Source organism: Podarcis muralis, chromosome 6 (assembly GCF_964188315.1).
Source record: "Podarcis muralis chromosome 6, rPodMur119.hap1.1, whole genome shotgun sequence".
Taxonomy (NCBI): domain Eukaryota; kingdom Metazoa; phylum Chordata; class Lepidosauria; order Squamata; family Lacertidae; genus Podarcis; species Podarcis muralis.
Genome location: NC_135660.1, coordinates 9,312,014 through 9,333,670, shown reverse-complemented (window position 1 = coordinate 9,333,670; position 21,657 = coordinate 9,312,014). Strand labels below are relative to the sequence as shown.

Genomic DNA, 21,657 nt, shown 5'->3' with positions numbered 1-21,657 from the left:
AACACGAGAGTGTTGTTGTTTTTAATGAGCCAATACATAGGAGTTTTTACTGACATTAGGAGGACACATATTTTAGTGTGATTAGGAAACTATTTTCTCACCCTATCTATGGGAATTAGTAGTCCTGTTCATGGGGCTGAATATTTGCATGCCTTTAAAATGTCTCTAATGCCAAAATAAATTTGACGCATTGCTACAGGAATGGAGAATATTCTACCTTCAGAGAAAGGAGGGCTCAAGGAAAAGGACTCCACCAATTCTGGTAAGCATTTCTCTTATAAACAAAGAACAGTGTTTCAAGGATGATCTCTGAATTATGTTTTTGTCAAAATTATTGGCTCTGCTACTTACCCCAAAATCAGAAATAAACTGTATAATGCATTTATTATGCTTCAGTCAGACAAGAGTCACAGGACACTGCCTTCTTTACCATACACTTAAGTGATAATTGATTAAGTACTGTGACATGCAATTTTGCCATGTATCTTCACAGCTAAGGAGCAAAAGCCTCAGCTTTTATTGAATTTACATCCTACCCTTCCTTCTGTAGGAGCACTTGATGGCAATGTCAGGAGGCAGGGAATTCCAAAGTGTAGCTGCTGCCACACTAAAATATCAATTTCTTACCCCTGTGGAATGAGTATTATGTGGCACCTGTAATTGTAAATAGCCTCTCTCTGTTGAATTTTAGATTGTAATCTTCTCAGGGCGGAGACCTGTTCTTTTTGCTTGTTACTCTGTAGTAATAATAATAATAATAATAATTTATTATTTGTACCCCACCCATCTGGCTGGGTTTCCCCAGCCACTCTGGGTGGCTTCCAACAAAGATTAAAAATACATTAAATGTATTGAATACACTGGTGGTAATGTAATGAATACGCTGGTGGTGCCATCTTAATTAGGCACATGAGGGAGGGAGGAGTTAGCATTTTCACATTTTACATACAGCTTGTCTACAATATCTAGTAAGGTTAATTCCCCTATCATTCCTTTTTCTGAAATTGTTTGGTTATCAGCCGGGCTTCTTCATAAACTGATGGTTTGCATTTGAGGCAAGCACCATAGAAAATGCATCCCTTGTGAGACATATGATCATGTGGAAGCCAAGATTCCAAACAAGAAGACACTATAAACAGCTGAAGGCGGGGAAAGCTGTGAAGAATTTAGGAATGTCCCAGTTGATGAGATCCTCGCAACCCTAAAAAACAAAACCCCAATGACCTTTTATATAAATAGGGTTACATAACGTCAGTTATTTACATTCGCTGTCTCTGGAGACAATGGAGGAGTGCACATTTGGGAGTGAAGTCAAACTGTTGGAAGGTTGCAGCGCCTGCTGTGGCTGTAGAGCAGTGTTTCCCAACCTTTTTTGGGCAAAGGCACACTTGTTTGATGAAAAAAATCTCGAGGCACACCACCATTACAGCCCCGTGACGTCAGCGCGCAGCGTCACGCCGGGAGGGACGCACGAAAGTGTATCTTTCAATTTTTTTCCCTCCCCCTTGCCGGGGAACCTCCAAGCTTTGGGGGTGGGGGGGGGAGGAGGCAGCAAAGCGAGGGACTGAGGGACTCCTCCAACGACAAGGGTTGGGGAAGAAGAGAAAGGGCTATTCCGCTCCAGTCACGGGAGGGGAATATGTACTGGCCCAACTGGTGTGCGGTCTTCGGAAAGCGGGGTGCGGGAAGGAAGCCTAGGCTCGGGGTCCACCGACCTCGGCGGAGAAAGGCAACAACCGGAGCCGATGACGAGCCGGCGCATGCGTGCAGCGGCTGGCCTCGAGCTCGGGAAGCTGCGCGCGGCGATGTTGATGCGGGGCGCGCGAGAGCTTGGGGGCGGGGCGGGAGAGAGAGAGAAAGAGTTGGCAGCACCAGGCGCTGTTACTTATTGCGCTGCGGACGCTGCCAGCAACTGCGGTGGTTGTGCGGCGGCCGCCGCCGCAGAGCGTCCTCGTCAGTCAGCTGAGCTGCCTGGCAGCGTAGGGAGCCGAGGGGCGGGGCTTCCTTTCTGAAGGAGCTGAGGGTGGGGGTCCTCCGGCGCCTTCGGCGAAACGGCGCTGGCCCAGAGCGCTTCTAGGAGGCTGCCTTTGTGCGCGACGTAAAGCCCTCTTTCCCTCCCTCCAGCCCCGTGTCACATGTGGAAAAGGGGGCTGGATCCAGTGACGCAACTCGGAAAACTGTTAGGGAAGCCAGAGCAGGAAAGTGAGTGGGAGGCGGCGTTGCCGCTTTAACCCACGTTTCCTTTTTGAAAGAGAAACCAGTGTCCTTTTTGAAAGAGAAACCAGTGTTTCCCAACCTTTTTTGGACTCGCGGCACACCAGGCAACATCTCGCGGCACACTAGTGTGCCGCGGAACACCGGTTGGGAAACACTGCTGTAGAGACCGATATGGGAGGGACATGTTTTGTTGCAGCTGGGGCAGAGGAAGGCGCCCAGTTCTGCTGATGTAGGTACACCATGGCATTTCTTCTCTCTGCGCTCCTCCCAGTGGTCATTCCTCCTGTGGTTGCTGCTGTGGATGCACAACCTGACTTTCTGACTCCAGGCACTGTGGTCCTCTGAAAGGGTTTCCCACACAGCGAGGTTGATGTTGGCAACCTTCATGGCGCATTTACATATTTGTAGTGCAGAGCTGGTCTGCTTCCTGAAGTCAGCTCCCCCTAGAGCACATCCTTGGGGATCCTGCCATCTTTATTCTGCGGACATGACCAAGCCAACGTAGACGTCGCTGAGACAGGCGTGCGAACATGCTGGGAATGTGGGCTTGGGAAAGCACAGGCTGTTTTGCCATGTGACACCCAAAATCTTCCTGACACAGCACATGTGGAAGGCGTTGAGGCATCAATTAAGCCCTAATGACTTCAATTATTTTTAAAAATATATTCTTGTCATTATGTCCCTCCCCACAATGGTAACGTTTTATAGCACTTTCACAACTCCTGTAATAGTAAAGCAGATACTATGCCGCTCTTCACAAGTAGTAGTAATTGTTTTTCCCTCTATGGAAATCATATCTATCAAACACTTTTAGGGGTGGGAGGGAACTCTTTGGCAAGGTTGCTTGCACCTGGTGTGCCTTTTTTTGGGCCCAAATGACGTGACCCCTGACAAACCGCTACGGTTGCCTGGAGACAGGATCTGCTCCCAGGGCCAGAGAAAGCTGAGGAGTCTCCATGTACCATTTTGGGAAGCTCCAAGCAGTGGCAAAACTGCATGCTCCACTGCCGGGGGTGAAGAGCAGGTGGGGGCGTGGCGTGCACCCGGGGGCGTGGTATGCCTCCTGCAAGGGTGTGGCACGCCACCTGCAAGGGCGTGGTGCACTTTCTGGGGGCGTGATGCGCTGCCTGTGGGGGCGTGGCACCTGGTGGGTAGGTGGCGCTTGTCCGGGGGGGGGGCACCACAATGGCACCCTACTGGAATAGTGGTGCCGGGGGCGGTCCGCTCCCTCCACACTCCTGTACCTCCGCCAGTGGCTCCATGTAATGTTGGGGGACTTACGAACCTGGGAGACACTCCACCCTACTATGCCTTGCATGTATGATTATAAGAATGGCTTTTTGTTTGGTTCACTTGGTAAAGAGGCTTCAGAAGACCCGACGGGAAAGTGTTAAATGAGTCCCTGCAATGGAAGTGATGTTGCAAGTCATATGCACAGGATTTCACAATGCAGTCATTGCATTCCAAAAATAGTTGCATGTCTTTACATTGCTCAAATCTAGATCTAATCAAACTATCTGAATAATAAATGCTACCACCTGCATCCAAAAAAACAAATTCCCATCACTCTGGCTACATGAGTTCATACTAGGTATAGGACATGGGGAGTGGCACCTCCTTAATCAGAGCTGTGCTGGAATTTTCTTTTGAGGCCTTTGTCCAGAAGGGTGTAAAAACTGGGCTCCCTGGACCATTTTCTGTTCTGGCTCTCCCAGATCCGCTCTGGCCTAAGACAGAGATGTGGGTGAGATGTGTATATGTTTCTGTATGTGTGAAAGATAGAGGAAAAAGAGATTATTCTTATTAGGGATAGGACACAATTAAAGAAACTTTAGTTGGTTAATTTATTAATTTAATTATATTTGCATATGAGTAAAAACAACCATAGTTTGAAGCAAAAAGCATACACCCTTAGTTTATAGATGAGACAAGATAGAATGGAAGCATTCCCTGTTGTATGAGAGAAGGGGAAATGCTTTTTTGAAGATGGAAACCTGAAAAAAAATTGTAAAAATCTGCTGCGTCCTCCTTAAAGGTCATAGCCCCAGATATATATATATATATATATATATATATATATATATATATATATATATATATATATATATAAAATTGCTCTTGTCTAAGCAGAAAGGCAAGTTATGAATATAGAAATAACAACATAATAGTGTAAATTTTCAAGTGCACACAAGTAAATACACAACACAAACAGTTTACAATTGCAGTTGCCACAATCAAATAAGTAGGCAGAAGCAGAGCGTTCCATTATCTACAACCTTTTCACTTGCTGCTGCACAGATCTTTAATGAAGTGGTTTAGATTCGTTCATAGCTTGAGGTGCGCTTTCTTCTGTAAATCGCACAGGTGGCAAAGACAATGACAAATAATCCTGCGAGACTGAGGCCCACGGTAACTGGAATTAATCTCTTGTTTCTGTCAAGAGCACATTCTTCCTCTGCAATAAAAATCAGGATGTTATGGCTTATTACACAATTATCATGTGCTTTCATCAGTTTCTTGCTCAGTAAAATACAGCTACTGATAATTATACAAAAACCCATGAGCACTGTCTGTAGAGCTGCCATTTTGGTCAGTTTTAATTTCTTGATGCATAGCATATCCTCTCCCCAGTGCTCATGGAAGGCAAGTTTTTTAAAAAAGTTAATTGTTGTGAGGTAGGTTGGAACTTTTCCTAGCTTTAATCAGGGATTGAGCCATCCATCTGTAGTCCATTTCAAACCATTATATTGGGCATGGCAGGGCTGCAAACTGGGGATTCTGTGGATCAGGCACTGGGAATTACAGTTCATTTTGGCTAGGAATTTACAAGAGACCCAGAATCCTATTGGCCTGGGAAGTCAGATGATGCTGGCAGGCCAGTCTGGTTCAATGGCGAGCTTTAAAACTTCCTTCAATCTGGCAGCGCCGGATTTAGGGAGGATGGGCAGTTCCTTTGCACAGGGCACTGAGCCAAGGGGGCGCAAAATTGAGAAGATCCATAACTGAGAAGATCCATTGGGGGACGCCAGATTTTGGCTTCACACAGGGCACTATATTATGAAAGATTACCAAAGTCTGTCCCTGAATCTTGTCAGTGTGGGGAGACGGCTTGGGTCTGTCTCTGCACATCTAGATGTATGGTTTCCCGCTACCTGTCCTTTGCCTGAATGCCTTACATATTGGTTCCTCTTATCTGATACTAAATACTTTAATTGACAGTCACTCTCCAATCCATTTGGGAGAAGCTATGGCCCAGGGGTTGACGTTTCTGGGTTCAATCCCTGGCATCCCCAGTTAAAAGGATGTCAGTAAGTGTCAGTAAGGATGTCAGTAAGAGTGGAGGGGAAGACTCTTCGGACTGAAACTCCTCTGCCAAGTCTTCACATGTCTACAATATTGTGCCATGAACCCCACCCTGAGCAAGAGCCCGGACTCTGACTGCAACAAGGAAAGGTCATTGAGGTAGCTAGACCAACAGTATTGGAGGCAGAGGTGTTTGGTGCAGGCCAAGACTCCAGGATCATGGTCGGACCTGACCTAGAGCTTGTCAATGATCACGGAATTGAAATCTCATGAGTCAGTCACCTCTGAGCCTGCACATCCCCAAAGAACTATCCACCCCCACATCACAGCCCCGAGAAAACTGCACAAGTACGTGAAAATAACAAACACAATTCATTACATGAATTGCAAAGATGTATATTGGGCAAAGCTGCGTAATAGTGTGAATGTGCCGAGATACGCACACTAGAATGTTGGCGAATTTTCAGGAGGACTAAACGGAAATTTACAAGCTCAGTGCAGAAATGTGAACTGAACATTTCCTATCAGCCATCGCGTGGGTATGAGGATCTGGATCCCACCTTCTTGGTCCTCACTTGTTCAACTGAAGGTGTGGATTATGCCTATAAATTGCAACATGTGAATGGCACATCTCTGTGCAGCTAGGAATCCTGCAAATAAATGGCAGGGTCACAGATTGCACCCACAGTTGCATGCATACTGGTTTTGTTCAGACCATTGGCCGAAGGCACGTTGGCTGGGGATAGCAAGTGGAATCCCCTTCCATGCATTCAGGTTACCTGCAATCCCCATGCAATTGTCAATTGCCGTGGGAAAGGAGCTGCCATCTGCCACAGTCACACGGGTTGCTATGTGCTTGCTGGTGAAATGAACAAACTAGCTATTCCAGTTAAGCTACAAATGAAAGCAAGGAATACTACCTGAGCCTGCATTTCATATGTTTTTTGAGAGAAAGTCCTTGATAATAACTTGAAACTGAAGCATGCTTCACACAGTTTTGATTGCAACAGGAGTGTCTAGCTGTTTAAAAACATGCTACTGGCCTGGACTTGCTCACAGTGGTGTGTTTAAATCAACTGAATGAGAAGGAGTGCCTCAACACAGGTCCAGTGACAAGCACTGCTACCAACCTTTCCCAAACTGGTTGCCAACGATATTAAAGGCTTGAAGTTGAGAGCTGGAAAGCAGGAGTTGAAGGTTGTTGGACATCTCTATTGTTTGCATGCTGAGACACTTGAAGCAATTCCCTAAAGGCACTGAAAAGAGCTGGTCGCTTTTAATTCCACTGTACAGCACACCTGAAGAATACAGAAATAAAAAGAAACGACAAATGGTGTTGTTGGAGGCAAAATCTTTCCTTGAATGAAGGGTCACCAACTGATGTGCAGTAGGCGCTGCATAGCTTGAGCTGCAATCTTATAACTCAGGATTTCCCATACTTGGGTTTTGGACTACAGTTCACATCATCCCCGACCACTGCTCCTACTAGCTAGGAATGGTGGGAGTTGTAGTCCAAAACCAGCTGTTGACTTAAGTTTGGGAAACCCCGCTATAGATCAAGTACATTCCCCTGTTTGGTTTGCTGTTAGGTCTGCTGCTTAGAGGATGGATTGCAGGCAGTTCAAATGCAAACACTAAGACCTCAGATCTGTTCAGGGGGTGAGATAACCCCCAAGAGCGACCCAAAGCCACCATACAAATCCTCATTATCACCAGACTGTTTACCTGCCAACTGGCCAGCCAGTCTGCCACCCCTTTCTACTTAGAACTGGGTGCCTGATGGTGTAAGGCAAATATGTTCCACATACGGCAGGCTACAGGTTAATAATAATAATAATAATATCTTTATTGTCATTGCCCCCTCTCGGGGACAACGAAATTACTTGGCTGCTCCATCCACCCAGGTAGGGCACTCCACACAAAATCAAAACACTATAAAAACACTATAAAACACTATAAAAACACTATAAAAACACTAATTAAAACAATACAGTATAATACAGCAAGGAAGATTAGATGACTTTCAAAGTCCAGGCTTCCCATTCAGGGCCGAGATCGCTCTGGAGAAGAAGCTGTTCTTAAGACGGCTTGTTCATCCATCTCCTCCAGTCCCAGAACTGTCTTTCCATAGCACTAGTTCCACCTGACCACAGCAGACAAGACAGTGAGGACCCTCCACTGGCTTTGCTAAGACCAGCTTTCTCTTGGCTCCTCTTCTGGAGCTGTCTCCTACAGTGCGTGTTCCACCTGATCATTAGACATTTGTGCAAATTTATGAAGAACTAGGGTCAGACTAGCTCTGCGCACACACTACACATTTAAAGCACATGACTTTTGAGAACTGGTTTCTTAAGGGTACTTGGGATTATAGCTATGTGAGGGGTATACTACAGTTCCCAGGATTGGAGGGAGGGGGTTCATGTGTTGCTATTATTCAACTGACTCTTAGTGGATGATTATTCAGGAAAAGAACAGCCTGCTACAATTCTAATTTCTGCAGAGAGTCGGCTTCTTTGAAGTCAGTACTTTAAGAAGTACTCGAAATGTATGCTCAAGTTCCACTGATTTTGAGTACACCTAAGGTGACCATGAGTGCATTTTTTTATCCTCATAAAATAGAAGAAGAAGAAGAAGAAGAGTTTGGATTTGATATTCCGCCTTTCACTCCCTTTAAGGAGTCTCAAAGCGGCTAACATTCTCCTTTCCCTTCCTCCCCCACAACAAACACTCTGTGAGGTGAGTGGGGCTGAGAGACTTCAAGGAAGTGTGACTGGCCCAAGGTCACCCAGCAGCTGCAAGTGGAGGAGCGGAGACGCGAACCCGGTTCCCCAGATTAGCAGACTACCGCTCTTAACCACTACACCACACTGGCTCTCAGAAGTGCAATCCAGAAAAAGTGCAGTGCGGTGGCAAGAAGGAAAGTCTTGACCCACGAATCCTTAAATGCAGTCTCACTTCTCCAACAAACTCATTACATACATAATGCAAGGCAAGCAGCTTCAGCCCCCTCCACCGTCTAAAATAAGATGGTGCCTCTTGCCTCTTGTCTCCGCCAAAAAAACTACATTTATACATTTTTTAGGCATTTATAAAATCTTTTGAGTGCTGGTGTATTTTTTTCCTGAAATCCTCATCATGTTATTGAGCTCTGTAAAATTTCAGAGATCTGATCATTGGTTATGGAGGAAAAATAAAATAAAATGTACACAAGGCCGAGGATCTCAAGAGGGACAGAAATGCAGATTTCACGAAACTTTGAAGTGCTATAAAATCAAAACCGTTTGTGATAGAGGGGAAAAAAGTAAGGGGGTTTCTTTCAACCATAGGGGAAGGGTGTACACCATGTTTCATCAAAATCCGAGACGGTGGGTGGCATGACCACGTTGAACTGACATGGAATGACCCATACAGCAGAAATAATGCAGGAGGCAGTAGTTAGAAGTTACCAGTCTCTGCAGCCCCAGCAGTGGTGGAGCATGTTTACCTCCTGGGGCGGGTGGGCAGGGCACAGAGGGCCAAGGGATCCTGTCTTGCCAGCCCAGCTCAGCCTTGCAAAGTGGCTTGGGGAGGGTGGCTTACGAAGGACACAGCAGCCATGCACTCTTTGATCCTAGCCTTGCAAAGTGGCACAGGGCTGGTAGGGTGGCGTGAGCAGCGCCCCCCCCCCCAAAAAAAATGCGCTCAGGGCCATCACCCTGGCAGCCCCTGCCCATGCTATGCTCCTGAGCCACAGCAGGCGCTGTGATCCTCTAGTGGTTTAACTTCACCCCCAGAGGCACACTCCATTGTCTCTCAAGACAGATGCATGCTAACAACTGGATAAAATTTAGTTGAATAACACCCAATATAAATTTTTTTTGGGGGGAGCATAATATTAGGGGAAATTGCTTGGAAATATGTGTTCAGTTTGGTGCACAAACATGTGTGTATTAAGAGAAATGTAAGCAAAATGCAGGGACGCGGGTGGCGCTGTGGGTAAAAGCCTCAGCGCCTAGGGCTTGCCGATCGAAAGGTCGGCGGTTCGAATCCCCGCTGCGGGGTGCGCTCCCGTCGTTCGGTCCCAGCGCCTGCCAACCTAGCAGTTCAAAAGCACTCCCGGGTGCAAGTAGATAAATAGGGACTGCTTACTAGCGGGAAGGTAAACGGCGTTTCCGTGTGCAGCTCTGGCTTGCCAGAGCAGCGATGTCATGCTGGCCACGTGACCCGGAAGTGTCTCCGGACAGCGCTGGCCCCCGGCCTCTTAAGTGAGATGGGCGCACAACCCTAGAGTCTGAAAGACTGGCCCGTACGGGCAGGGGTACCTTTACCTTTTTAAGCAAAATGCATGCAAATCTTCATGAATATTTGTTATTAAAAAAAATGCAAATTGATTTGGAAACAGGTCAAACTGAAGGCTAGAGAAAATAGAAGCTGAGAGAAAATGAAACGGAAAGCTTGATTCATCCCCAACACATCTTAAATCAATGCACGCAGTAAAGTGCTGAAATAGACAACTTCCTTTACATGCTACTCAAATGCCAGCTATGAGTTTTGGTGGCTCTGCGTGACCCAGTGCCTTGACTCTTAAGAGAAGCTTCAATATTTCGTAATTGCTAACTGTTCAAAGGCAGGGGAAGATCATGTCACTTACCCTCAGATGGTACAGTTAAAGAAGCTTCAATCACACTGACATAGTACACTTCTCCACTCTGGGGAAGGAAAAAAAAAGTGGGGGAGGAAGGAAGCAAGCATAGCTTTATCCAATATCACTGCTTACAATTTAGAAAACACAAGAAGATGCATAGAAGGTTCGTGCCCAAGGGCAGATAGAGGGAGTTCGGTGGAAACCAACCAAAACCTTTTCCTATTATTTCAGGCCACATATCCCCCTCTAATACAACTTAAGGGAGCTTTCTTTTGTGCTAGCTGCTTGCGAAGTGTATTTGCCCTTCATAGAGGACTGGAGTTGTTCGACTCATGCTCTGTAGTTGGGAAGTATGATGTGCATGTCTGTAAAAGCAGTTCCTTGGTCCACATGGTACCTGCAGCAGGGACGTAGCCATTCTCCTCGGGCGCTTTAGAGCAAAACATTTAGAACTGGAACCTTTGCCCATATAATAACAAAGCCTCCAAGTCAGTGCTGGCCCTACCATTAGGTAAAGCAAGGGGAAATGCTTCAGACACCCGGCGAATTTGGTATTTCTTGTGACATCCAAGAGGCACCAGGGTGCAAAAGGGGTAAGCACTCTCCTGAGGACTCCAGGGTACATCAGAATATTTTTCATTTAGCAATGTTTATTACCAAGGCCAACTGTTGCAACCTTCCTCATGGGGAATCTTCTGAGGGCCACATTTCAGTGGCGGGTGAGGCCAGAGGCAATGGATATGACTCTTAACCTATGTGCAGTAGGCTGCTCTGAGCCACATAAAAGCCTGACCTTTCTACCACACACTGTCTCCCCATCCTCCATCCTTGCCAAGGCGAAAGCAGTCAGAGGGCATGGATGGTGAGAGCTGTGACCCAGGGAAAGTCCAAAGGGGCCAACAGAGCACTGGAAGGCTGGCTGTATTTGGTTCCCAGGCCTGAAGTTCCCCATTCCTGTTCTGGAAGCTTCCTGAAAGCCATTTCTGAGCAGCCCCAAAGCAGGCTTGACGCTTTCATTTTTTCTATCTGGCTGTGTCTACACTGTAACTTCAAAACACATTTGAAGCACGTTCTTTACCTCAAAGAATTCTAAGCACTGCTGTTTTCATACCCACCAAGTGTCCCGGAAAAAGTTTATATTTTTATTTATACGCCACGCATCTGGGTTTCCCCAGCCAAAGTGACCTCATGCATTCTTGTCCCCCCCAAAGGGGCCTTTGGGGCACCTTGCAAGATGGCACCCCCCAAAAGTGTTTTTTTCAGGGTGAGATTGCCACGCAGCTTACGTAACTCCCTTGGAATGTGCCCTGGAAGACGTGCATCCTGGTTTTTGATCTGAAAAAGTTGGGCAGCATGAGTTTTCCCCTCATTGAGTTAGTTTCCAAGAAGGCTTAACAAACCTGAGGGGGGAAATGTGCTTCAAATATGCTTTAAAGGTATAGCATGTACACAGCTTCTCCCTCCCACACACTTCACAATCCAATTTTTGTAGCACATAACACCTGATCTCAGGTTATGCATGCGTCATATTAATGGAAGGCACACTCTGTACAAAATCACATCTAACTGATCAGAATAAGGCCTCTATAATAGTTTCTGAAGGGCAAACACACACACACACACAAACACTGGGAATCTGGCAGCCGAATTCATGCCTGCATATATTTCAAAGAGCAGGTTCAAACTCAACAGCCTCTGAATGCTTATCTTAAAGAGGAGGCTGGATTGTGCAATGCTGCACCAATAGTTGCGTTGCTTCTGGAGGGTGTTGCTTGGGGTGGCCAACTCAAAATTTTACCTCGGCATCTTCACTGAAGCCACTCTGTGATGTGGCTCTCAACGACACAACAGTTTCTAAGCCTCTTACTTCAGTTAAACAACACCGCTCTCTTAAGAGCAGCCGGAGCAAACACTTAAAATTGGGTCTTTGTTTGACAACTAGGGTGTTGCTTTGGTTTGGCAAGGGGCCCTTCCAAACGAGGAGTTCTCACATGTCCCCTGTTGAGAAAACAGAGCACACACACATCCCCTGACATGTTTAACGGGCAGCTGTACAACAATAAACATCCCTCTTGCTTCTTTCATCCCAATTTGCCTGCAGGGTGTTTACACAGCTTCTCGTGAATCATTTGCTTACCCCATATTTCTCAATGCATTTTACTACTTAAGCCGCATTTCCATTTCTTTGTTTTGCTTTTGAAGTGGATTTGCTGCTCCAGTGTGGCAGAGAAAGCTTTTTAATCCACTTTAAATGCACAAACCAGAAGTTATTAGTAGGCCAACGTTAAAAACCTCCTGAAAAAATAGGGGTGAGCATGTGTAGAAACTAGCCTAGTGAACTAAGGTAAAATTCACGCTCGACTACTGAAACCGAGCCAAAGCCAAATGTCAAATCACTCTCTTCAAGGAAAATTCCCAACGTTCTGGGATCCCCTCCTCACTCCCCCCAAAACAACATCTGGTAAAATGCTTACCTTGGTGAAAGTAAAACGTATGAAGCCACCTTCAAATGAGATTCTCAGAGTTGACACCCAAACCCCACACATTCCAATTGTACGCGTGGTGTTTGGGTTGATATTGAAGTATTCCAGGTTGTTCTGTAAAAGGGAAACGGCGCATGAATCCCAACACAGCCTGACACATGCTTTCTTTCTAAAACAGGGGTGGCTAACCTGTGCACCTGCCCACCCACTCAAATGTTGGGGGGCTCCCAAGTCCCATCAGTCCCACCCAGCACAGCCAATGGTCAGGGATGATGAGAGTTATAGTCCCTTGCTAACTATTAGAAGTCCCATCTATTTCAACAACACTTGCTTCCAGCAGCACCTCTGGGAGCCTTTTCTTATACCCATCACATAGCTCAGGTCAGAATGGTTCTTGCACAGTCCCTTCTTGACACTCCCCATCTGAGTGGGCTGGCGCTGCTGGTCATTAATGGGGATGAAGAAGTGAGCTACAGGTTCACACACACACCCCTTTCCCAATACCTCCTCCACATACCTCCCTTATTCTGATTTGGTGCTATGTCCGACCAATAACTTGCGTCAGAGTTTGGTCACTTCCACAGCATTCACTGGCTGCCAATCAGCTATGGAGCTTAATTCAAGATACTTCTTTTGGTATATGAAACCTAATACAGCCTGGCACCAGAACACCTGAAAGGTTGTCTCACCCCTCAGGTACCTAGTTATATACCTGGTCACTGCACTCTACAGGTGAGGGCACCTTGAAGATACCCTCTTGCCAGGAGGTCCACTGCACACAATATAGGAACCATCCCTTCAAAGTTGTGGCAATCCCCTCCCCTTGAATATTAGGCACTGTCTTTGTTGTCCTTCCTCTTTCACCAAGCTTTTTTAAGTTGGGATCTTTCCCAGTCTGCATCTGCACTGGAATTGCTTTTAAGATCTTTTAATTGTTTGTTTGCTGCCCTGGGCTCCTGGGCTGCGAATTGAATCAATTCAAATACATTTAAAGCACATAGCTTCCTCCAAAAGAGTCCTGGGTGCTGGGAATTGTAGTGCTGTGAGGTGTAAACTACAGTTCCTGTTATTTGGGGGGCGAGGGGCGAGGAAGGCATGTAGCACTAAGTAGCACTAAATCACTTGTTCCGTTAGTGCAAGGGTTCTTGCAATGAATCTCCTCCATCTCTCCCCTGGCTCACCCCCTGAATCTGCTCTGGGGGTTCATGCCTTCCTATCAGATGGGATGTCAAGGAGATGAGTAATTAAATAACCTTTAGAAGAGATCTGAAGGCAGCCCTGTATAGGTAAGCTTTTTAATGTTTAATGTTTTATTATGTTTTTATATATCTTGGAAGCTGCCCAAAGTGGCTGGGGCAATCCAGTCAGATGGGCAGGGTACAAATAAGAAATTAATAGTAGTACAGTGGTACTTAGGGTTACATATGCGTCAGGTTACATACGCTTCAGGTTACAGACTCTGCTAACCCAGAAATAGTACCTCAGGTTAAGAACTTTGCTTCAGGGTGAGAACAGAAATCGTGCTCCGGCGACGCGGCAGCAGCAGGAGGCCCCATTAGCTAAAGTGGTGCTTCAGGTTAAGAACAGTTTCAGGTTAAGAACGGACCTCCGGAACGAATTAAATACTTAACCCGAGGTACCACTGTAGTTGTGAAGGAGAAGGGAGAAGTTCCACTGCATGAACAAAAATCATTGTGCTGACAGCATAGCATAGCATAGCACTGTAGAGTTGGAAGGGACCCTGAGGATCATCTAGTCCAACCCCCTGCAATGCAGGAATACGCAGCTGGTCCATACAGGCATTGAACCTGCAACCTTGGTGTTATCAGCACCATGGTCTTAACCAACTGAGCTATCCAGGCTCATGGCGGCATCAGATACTACCCATGCTATAGATGCAAACCTAAGGCTTTTCTGAAATAGCTTTTGGAACCCAGAATCACAATTCCTGGAATTAACTGATTGTTTTGATCTTTTGAACAAAAAAACATTGGGGGGGGGGAATAAAGGAAAAGGGGGAAGCTGCAGCTTACTGTTTTTCCATTTTTAGCTATCATTGTCAAGCCAACTGATGCTTTAATACACTCAGCCGTTCCATTAGAAACGCTATAAGCCCCCGTTGCAGCTGGCGATGGTTTGGGTGCGAGGGTTGGTCCAACGGGGGCTGTTGGCTCAGGAACAGTGGCTTTATGCCCAGATGGCATCTTGCTGTGGGCTGTACTGTTTGCTCCTGGCGTTCCGGCTGGCACATGTTGTGTGATGCACTTGTCGCTTGTTCCAGCTACAGTCTTCTTTGCATTTCCTGCCTTCGCTGGCAAGGCAGGAGCTGCAGTGTTCCAGCTGTTTGGGGTTGCAGGTTGTGAAGCTGTCCTCTGAGCAGCCGCTGTCGTTTTTACGGCTCCCTGGATTCCAGCTTCATCAGTTTGCGTTTCAGATAGCACAGCTCTGCTCCTGGCAACAACTGTAGTTTTAGTCACTCTGCGACTTGCAGCTTGACTGGTTGGACTTGTGGGGTTTGCAGCTGCCTCTAGAGGAGTGGCTGCTGTGTTTGCCTGTTTGTGGACTGAAACTTGTTTGGCTGGTGGTATAGAATCTGCTTTTACCATATTAGCATCTTCAGGTAATGCTGACACTGACTGGGTTCTCTGGGTAGCCTCTTGTACAGATTGCTTGCCTATCTGTGTGACTGAAAATTCTGAATGACTGTATGGAAGAGTCGTGATCGTTTGATTGGCTCTCTGCAAGACTGAAATGGGCTGCGGAGTTGCTTCAACCTGCACCTCTCCACTGCAGGATAAAATAGCTGCAAACAAGCAGAGGGTAATTTTAATCTCGTTTCCAAAAATCCCTTCCATTCTAAGCATCTCTCAGCTTGAGTCATATCTCTGAAAAGATGGAGACATGGGCAGTGAGTAGGGCTGGGCAATATATCGTCCAAAACCAGTCTCAAGCCCATATCATGATATCGGTTTCATAATTTTTGACCTGGCAATATATTGCAAATTATGATGTATGTTTGTGCGTGTGTGCTATGCAACAATCACCACGTGGGGAAAACCGTGAAGCCAGCCAATGCCTTTGCACAGCTTCATCCTTATTTCAGACATTGTGATATATAGCTGGTAATACATCACAAAATCGAAAAATAGCTCTATTTTTACTTCAGACGTCGTGCTATATCAGTACATTGCAATGTTTAGCTGGTGGATGTCGAAAACCAGATATCGCCCAGACCTAGCAGTGACGACTTGTACACCTTTCCTCCTCAAATGCTCTTAGGGCTCATCCACACTTCCCACTTGCCCCATGCCTAGAAAGTCCAATAGGTTCCCCTTTTTCTAGGCTCTGAGTGGTTGTCCCACCAGATAAAGCCATGTTTGTTCCAATCCAATGGTAAACAGCAGGTTTCCCCGGGAGAAAGCAATGGGGCAAGCAGAAGCATGTATGAGTCCTGTCTGTCTCAAGTGAATAAGACCTCCTGCGACACGTTTATCTAATAAACCTAATATCACTCCCCACTTAAGGAACTTGCAGCCCTGCAAAGGATCTGCTGATAGGTAGAAGAAAACTGACTCCAGGAGGCAAAAGATACACATGTACAGTACTTAACTCTTCCACTAAAACCAATAGGACTGGAAAGTGGTTAGCTTAGGTTGGATCAAGCATTTTTATCAACAACGTTCTGCTGATTGAACTCAGAACCATAAACACCTTTGCTTTTCCAATGTTTAAGTAGAATAAAATTGCCAGTTAGATCTAAAAAGAACTATTCTTTTCCCATGGAACCTTTTGCCAGGGTGTCTGACAAAATGGGCAAGATAGCCTTGCAAATCCCATGCATCCATTCTTCTACATTTGATTTCTTGGGATATTTCCACAGTATTTCGTAACCTTGCAGTAGCCTGATACTCTCTCTGTATTTATCTTTAACATGTGTATTTGGTACAAAACAGAAAACACAACTGAGGTGTCCTCATATTTAGGCTTCTTTAGTAGACCAAACCACCCAGAAACTTAGATTTTCTATCAAAAACACTGCAGTAAACAGCCCCATGCAGGTACTCTCTAAAGCCTCTTTGCACATGCCTTGTTTAGAGCAGGTCTGGGGAACTTTGGTCCCTCCTGATGTTTCTGAACTACAGCTCCCACCAGCCCCAGCCAGCATAGCCAAAGATTATGGAAGTTACAGTCCAACAACATCTGGAGAGTCAAAGCTTTGCCACAGCTGATTCAGGGCCGCAAGGAAAGTTAATGGCAGCAAAGCTCTTCAGGAAAAAGCTCAAAGGTGGTTGTGGGGAGTGAATCTTGTCACCAGATGATCCTATACAGGCTTTCCCTACTCCTGCATAACAAGCTGTATCTGTAGAAAACACAATCTCTTTTAAGACAGCTTTTAACAAGCTGTACCTGTAGATTTCTTAAGGATTTCTTAACAAGCTATACCGCTGATTTCTTAAGGAAATCAGCCCTGAGTGCTCACTGGAAGGACAGATCGTGAAGCTGAGGCTCCAATACTTTGGCCACCTCATGAGAAGAGAAGACTTCCTGGAAAAGACCCTGATGTTGGGAAAGATGGAGGGCACAAGGAGAAGGGGACGACAGAGGACGAGATGGTTGGACAGTGTTCTTGAAGCTACCAACATGAGTTTAACCAAACTGCGGGAGGCAGTGGAAGACAGAAGTGCCTGGCGTGCTCTGGTCCATGGGGTCACGAAGAGTCAGACACGACTAAACGACTAAACAACAAACCTGTAGAAAACACTATCTCTTTTAACACAGGCAAAGAAGAGCTAGAGAGTCTGTTGCATCCCTGTATCCTTACAAAGCAACACACAATACAGTGATAACTGGGTATACTGATCTACTCACCGCCAGCTGCAACCAGGAAGAGTTCCACAAACAGGTTCTTCTCCCAGCTCATGGTGAAGGAATTAAAGAGTAATATTCACGGATCAGATGCCCCAAGGAACCTTTGTACGCGTTGCTTCTTTCTTCTTCTTCTTCCCTACAACCAGCCTAGCATGCCTCCTCCTCTGGGAGACAAGAGGTTTGCTGTTCTCTTGCAAAGAGCTCCGAGCAAAGGGGAAGTCCAGCACAAGAACTGGAATGTTACATGCAAAGCAAGAATGGATTGTGGGGAAGCATCCTTGAACCATTGAGAAAGTGCTTGAAGAACATTGGTGGAGCTGAAAGTGGAAGCAAGATTAGCATTGTTCTCCGCCCAGTGCATTTTAATTCTCCCTGACGTGCCTTGGGCTGCATTCACATCGTGCATTTAAAACACTGTGATAGCACTTTAAACAGTCCTGACCTACCTACAAGAATCATGGGAGCTGTAGTTCACTAGGAGTGTTGAGAGTTGTTTGTTAGAAGACCCTTTTCCACCCACAGAACTACAGTTCCCAGACTCCCATGGGAAGAGGGATTGACTGCAATCAGTTGTAGCTCTGTGAGGGGAATAGCGGGGTCTCCTCACAGCTCTTAGCACACTTAATGAACTACAACTCCCAGAATTCTTTGGGGGAAAGCATGATTGTTTAAAGTGGTATTGCACACTTTATATTCAGCAACTTTTTCAATCTGGAGGAGGTCATCAGGGATGGAGTGGAAGAAGGGAAGCATCAGACCTGTAGCTATTTTGGGGCGGGACTCGATCACATACTGGCAAATTCAGGTTGTGCAATGATAATTGACTGGGAGGTTTCGCACAACAAACTTCCCCCCAAACACTGGGCCTTTTGTGATAAGGAGTTGGGAAAATGCACTGGGAAAATGGGGGGCAACACTTGTTTTGAAGTGACATCATCTAACCTCCTTGCAAACAGTGAGAATGAATGCTAATTAAATAGCCACTATTGTCTAATCTCCCACTAAACAAAGCAGGAAAAATTATCAATAAACAGGTCATCTGGAAGCACCCTAAGTCATGATGACTACATGGCACTCCAAGTTACAAACTCTGCGACACAAAGATGCCTACAAATGTGACATGAAGGTAGGCAGCATTAATCCCACTATATGGGAATCCCCTGCAGACGACTGCACTGCCTGGAGACAGACAGGTCATGCATCCCCTAGCAGTGACGAGAGGAGGAATGATGGAGGGGTACAGAGAGAAGAAACGCCATGGTGCATCTGCAGCAGCACAACTGGGCACCTTCATCTGCCCCAGCTGCAATAAAACATGTCTCTCCTGTATCGGTCTCTACAGCCACAGCAGGCGCTGTAACTCTCCAGCAGTTTCACTTTGCCCCTGAAGGCACACTCCTCCATTGCCTCCTGAGACAGACAGATGCTAACAACAGCAACCTCGAGGTTCAGAGGATGCCACTGAATGCCAGCATGCTCAACACACTTTGCCACCTTGCTCTGTTTTTGAGCTCCCTGGAGGCATCTGGCTAGCAGATGAGGGGAACTGAATGCGAGAGTTAATGCATCTTTGGCCTGGATCATGCAGGCATCTTTATATGTGTACTTCTGCTATAAAAATGCAGGCTGTTTCCAAGCCAGGCTGGTATGCAGAGGAGGGACATCCATGGGCCACTTCTGGCACGTGAGCCAGAGGATCCCAATCCCTGGTTCCCATGCATGTGCACTAGAGCCACAGCTCATCTTCCCCTTCCATGGGGATGTAATTTCTAGAGACCCAAAGAAGGAGACTTGAAAACTGAACAACTCTGGTGTACACACATTCGTGCGGACAAGTTTTAGCAAGATCTCCCCAAAAGAAAAAAATAGGGACAAATGGTGTCAATTTAAAGTTCTCTTAGTTTCTTATTTTTGCAGTTTTAAATTCGCTTCTCTACACTTCTGCAGCAATCTGCAATAAAATAAAATAAAAAATCAGAGGAAAATTCTTCAATGTTTTAGTGTGAATTCCTCTGAATAAAAGACCGTTTTGACAAATGTACACATTTTTGTAAGCAATTTCCCCGAATACAATGCATTTTTGTATGGTGTTTTCACCAATATATGCATTAATGTGCTCACTTTGCCCAGATAAACATTTCCGGAAACATTGCTTAGCTGAAGAACTATACTGCAAAATTAGAAAAAGTGCGAATTTTGAAGGATGACTGACATATGGCTTCAGAAAATGTGGATTTGATAAGTTCACCTTTGAATGTAAATTGAATCAAAATTCTCCCCCTTCCCTTATCTCTGGTAAATAGCGGCAATTGGAGAATATGTGATGCAGTTCATAAGTATCTCGCTTCAAGTTATTATCAGTTTCTTTCTCCATTTTAATGGCCCTTTAAGGATTTTATGAGTTTTCAGACTGGAATCATACTGACCTGTTTTTCTTCTATACCCAGAAGTCCTGGAAGGCAGGGATTTTCAGAAATTGGAAAAGAAATGAAATATCATTGTTGTTGTTGTTTAAAAAAGGGAGACAAGTTGCAGTACAACTGCCACAACCAGCTACCTTGCTTGTGGTCCGGAAATCTCTTTTTGCCGGAATTTAGGACAGGAGGCAAAGGGCATTTTGAGAGGTAGAAACAGATTTCTTATTTAAGCCCTCCTGTTGACAAAGACATTTCCTAAGAACTCTGTAGCCCCCTAGTGGACAAAGTTTTGTATCACCGACGGTCATAGAAATCCACACTTCCAGGCTGACGCTATTTTGCAGATGGGGTTCACCATACTGGATTTGGCGCTCTTGCACAACAAATCTGCTTGTACCCCAAACATGACAGAAAGGAAAGTGATGGGACAATGCATTTTAAAGTATACGATGACAACTACCGTATTTTTCGCCCTATAGGACGCACTTTTCCCCCTCCAAAAATGAAGGGCAAATGTGTGTGCGTCCTATGGGGCGAATGCAGGCTTCAGGAAGCTCCCCGCAAGCCGTGGGAGCCCGGCGCGAAGTCGCGCAGCTCTCCCACGGCTTGCGGAGAGCTGTCGGCATCCCGAAGCCTGGGGCGCGCTGAGCTCAGTACGCCCCAGGCTTCGGGCTTCGCGCAGCTCTCCCGCAGCTTGCGGAGAGCTGCCTGCATCCCGAAGCTTGGGGCATGCTCAGCACGGGCAGATATCCGCAAGCCTTTGGAGACCGGCGCGACTTCCCGCCAGGCTTCCTAGGCTTGCGGACAGCAGCCTGTTCTGGGGGCTGGGGTCGGGGGAAGCTCGGGCTTTCCCCACCCCAGCCCCACGCCTGGGGGGGGAATCATTTTTTTTCTTTATTCCCCCCCCCAAAAAAAACCCTAGGTGCGCCCTATGGGCCAGTGCGCCCTATGGGGCGAAAAATACGGCACTTAACACAACTTCATTTAATACTCCCTGCCCCCCAACAAATCGGAATATGTGCTCAATAAACAGCAGGTTTTGTATAACCTCCCTGCAAATTTTGTGCAAACCAAAAGGGATAAATGCTCAACACACTGGTCATCAGGAAGCAACCTTAATTCTCCTGCTTTTGTAGTCTGTTCCTTACAGTAAATCTGGCACATACAGTAAGTAGCAACATCAAGGGGGCGGGGCAGAGAGAGGCAGCTGCCCTCCCCCAAATCAATAAAAAAATCAATAAAAATACATAGCTAACTGAGGTTCTGCACCCCCCCGCAAAAGGGCTCCCCTCCCTAACAAAAATCCTGGCTATGCCCATGTCTGGGTGCAACAACAGCTCTTACTGTCTGTGATTTCCAGTAACCTATTGCCTCCAACTGTAGAGGCAGAGCATAGCCAGAGGGCATTGCAGATATTATTCCCCATGAATTTGTCTAATCCTCTGTTAAAGCCATCCAAGTTAGCAGCCATCACTACACCTTGCGGAAGCAAATGCCATAGTTTTAACTATTTTCTGCAGTGGCTCCCCGTTTGTGGAATGCTCTCCCAAGGAGGTTCGGCTAGCACATTCATTACCAGTGTTTCCCAACCTTGGGTCTCCAGCTGTTTTTAGACTACAACTCCCATCATCCCTAGCTAGCAAGACCAGTGGTAAGGGATGATGGGAATTGTAGTCCAAAAACAGCTGGAGACCCAAGGTTGGGAAACAATGCATTAGACACCTTTAGGCACCAGGGGAAAACA

General features: G+C 46.2%; 1 protein-coding gene and 2 long non-coding RNA genes across 4 annotated transcripts in view; 1 reads left to right on the top strand and 2 right to left on the bottom strand.

Annotated features, from left to right (window-relative positions):
- Positions 1-21,657, top strand: part of LOC114598039 (uncharacterized) — a 35,757-nt gene that overhangs the window by 1,431 nt on the left and 12,669 nt on the right. The window contains exon 2 of the long non-coding RNA XR_003706953.2: positions 200-262. This is a non-coding gene — a long non-coding RNA (uncharacterized LOC114598039). The remainder of the gene's footprint in view (positions 1-199; positions 263-21,657) is intronic.
- Positions 4,048-20,071, bottom strand: LAMP3 (lysosomal associated membrane protein 3). Of its 2 annotated transcripts, none has more exons than XM_077929725.1 (7): positions 19,923-20,071; positions 17,497-17,813; positions 14,661-15,430; positions 12,619-12,741; positions 10,151-10,208; positions 6,651-6,818; positions 4,048-4,672 (listed from the first exon to the last, which is right to left on the bottom strand). In XM_077929725.1, the coding sequence occupies exons 2-7, from the start codon at positions 17,546-17,548 to the stop codon at positions 4,533-4,535; spliced, it is 1,311 nt and encodes a 436-aa protein (XP_077785851.1). In that variant the 5' UTR covers positions 17,549-17,813; positions 19,923-20,071; the 3' UTR covers positions 4,048-4,532. The 2 variants fall into 2 exon arrangements, with proteins under 2 accessions (XP_077785851.1, XP_028587500.2); XM_028731667.2 differs by having other exon boundaries at positions 17,497-17,728; positions 19,923-20,050.
- LOC144327941 (uncharacterized) lies at positions 7,346-7,608 on the bottom strand. The gene is made up of 2 exons (XR_013393106.1): positions 7,484-7,608; positions 7,346-7,452 (listed from the first exon to the last, which is right to left on the bottom strand). It is a non-coding gene; the product is annotated as an uncharacterized LOC144327941 (long non-coding RNA).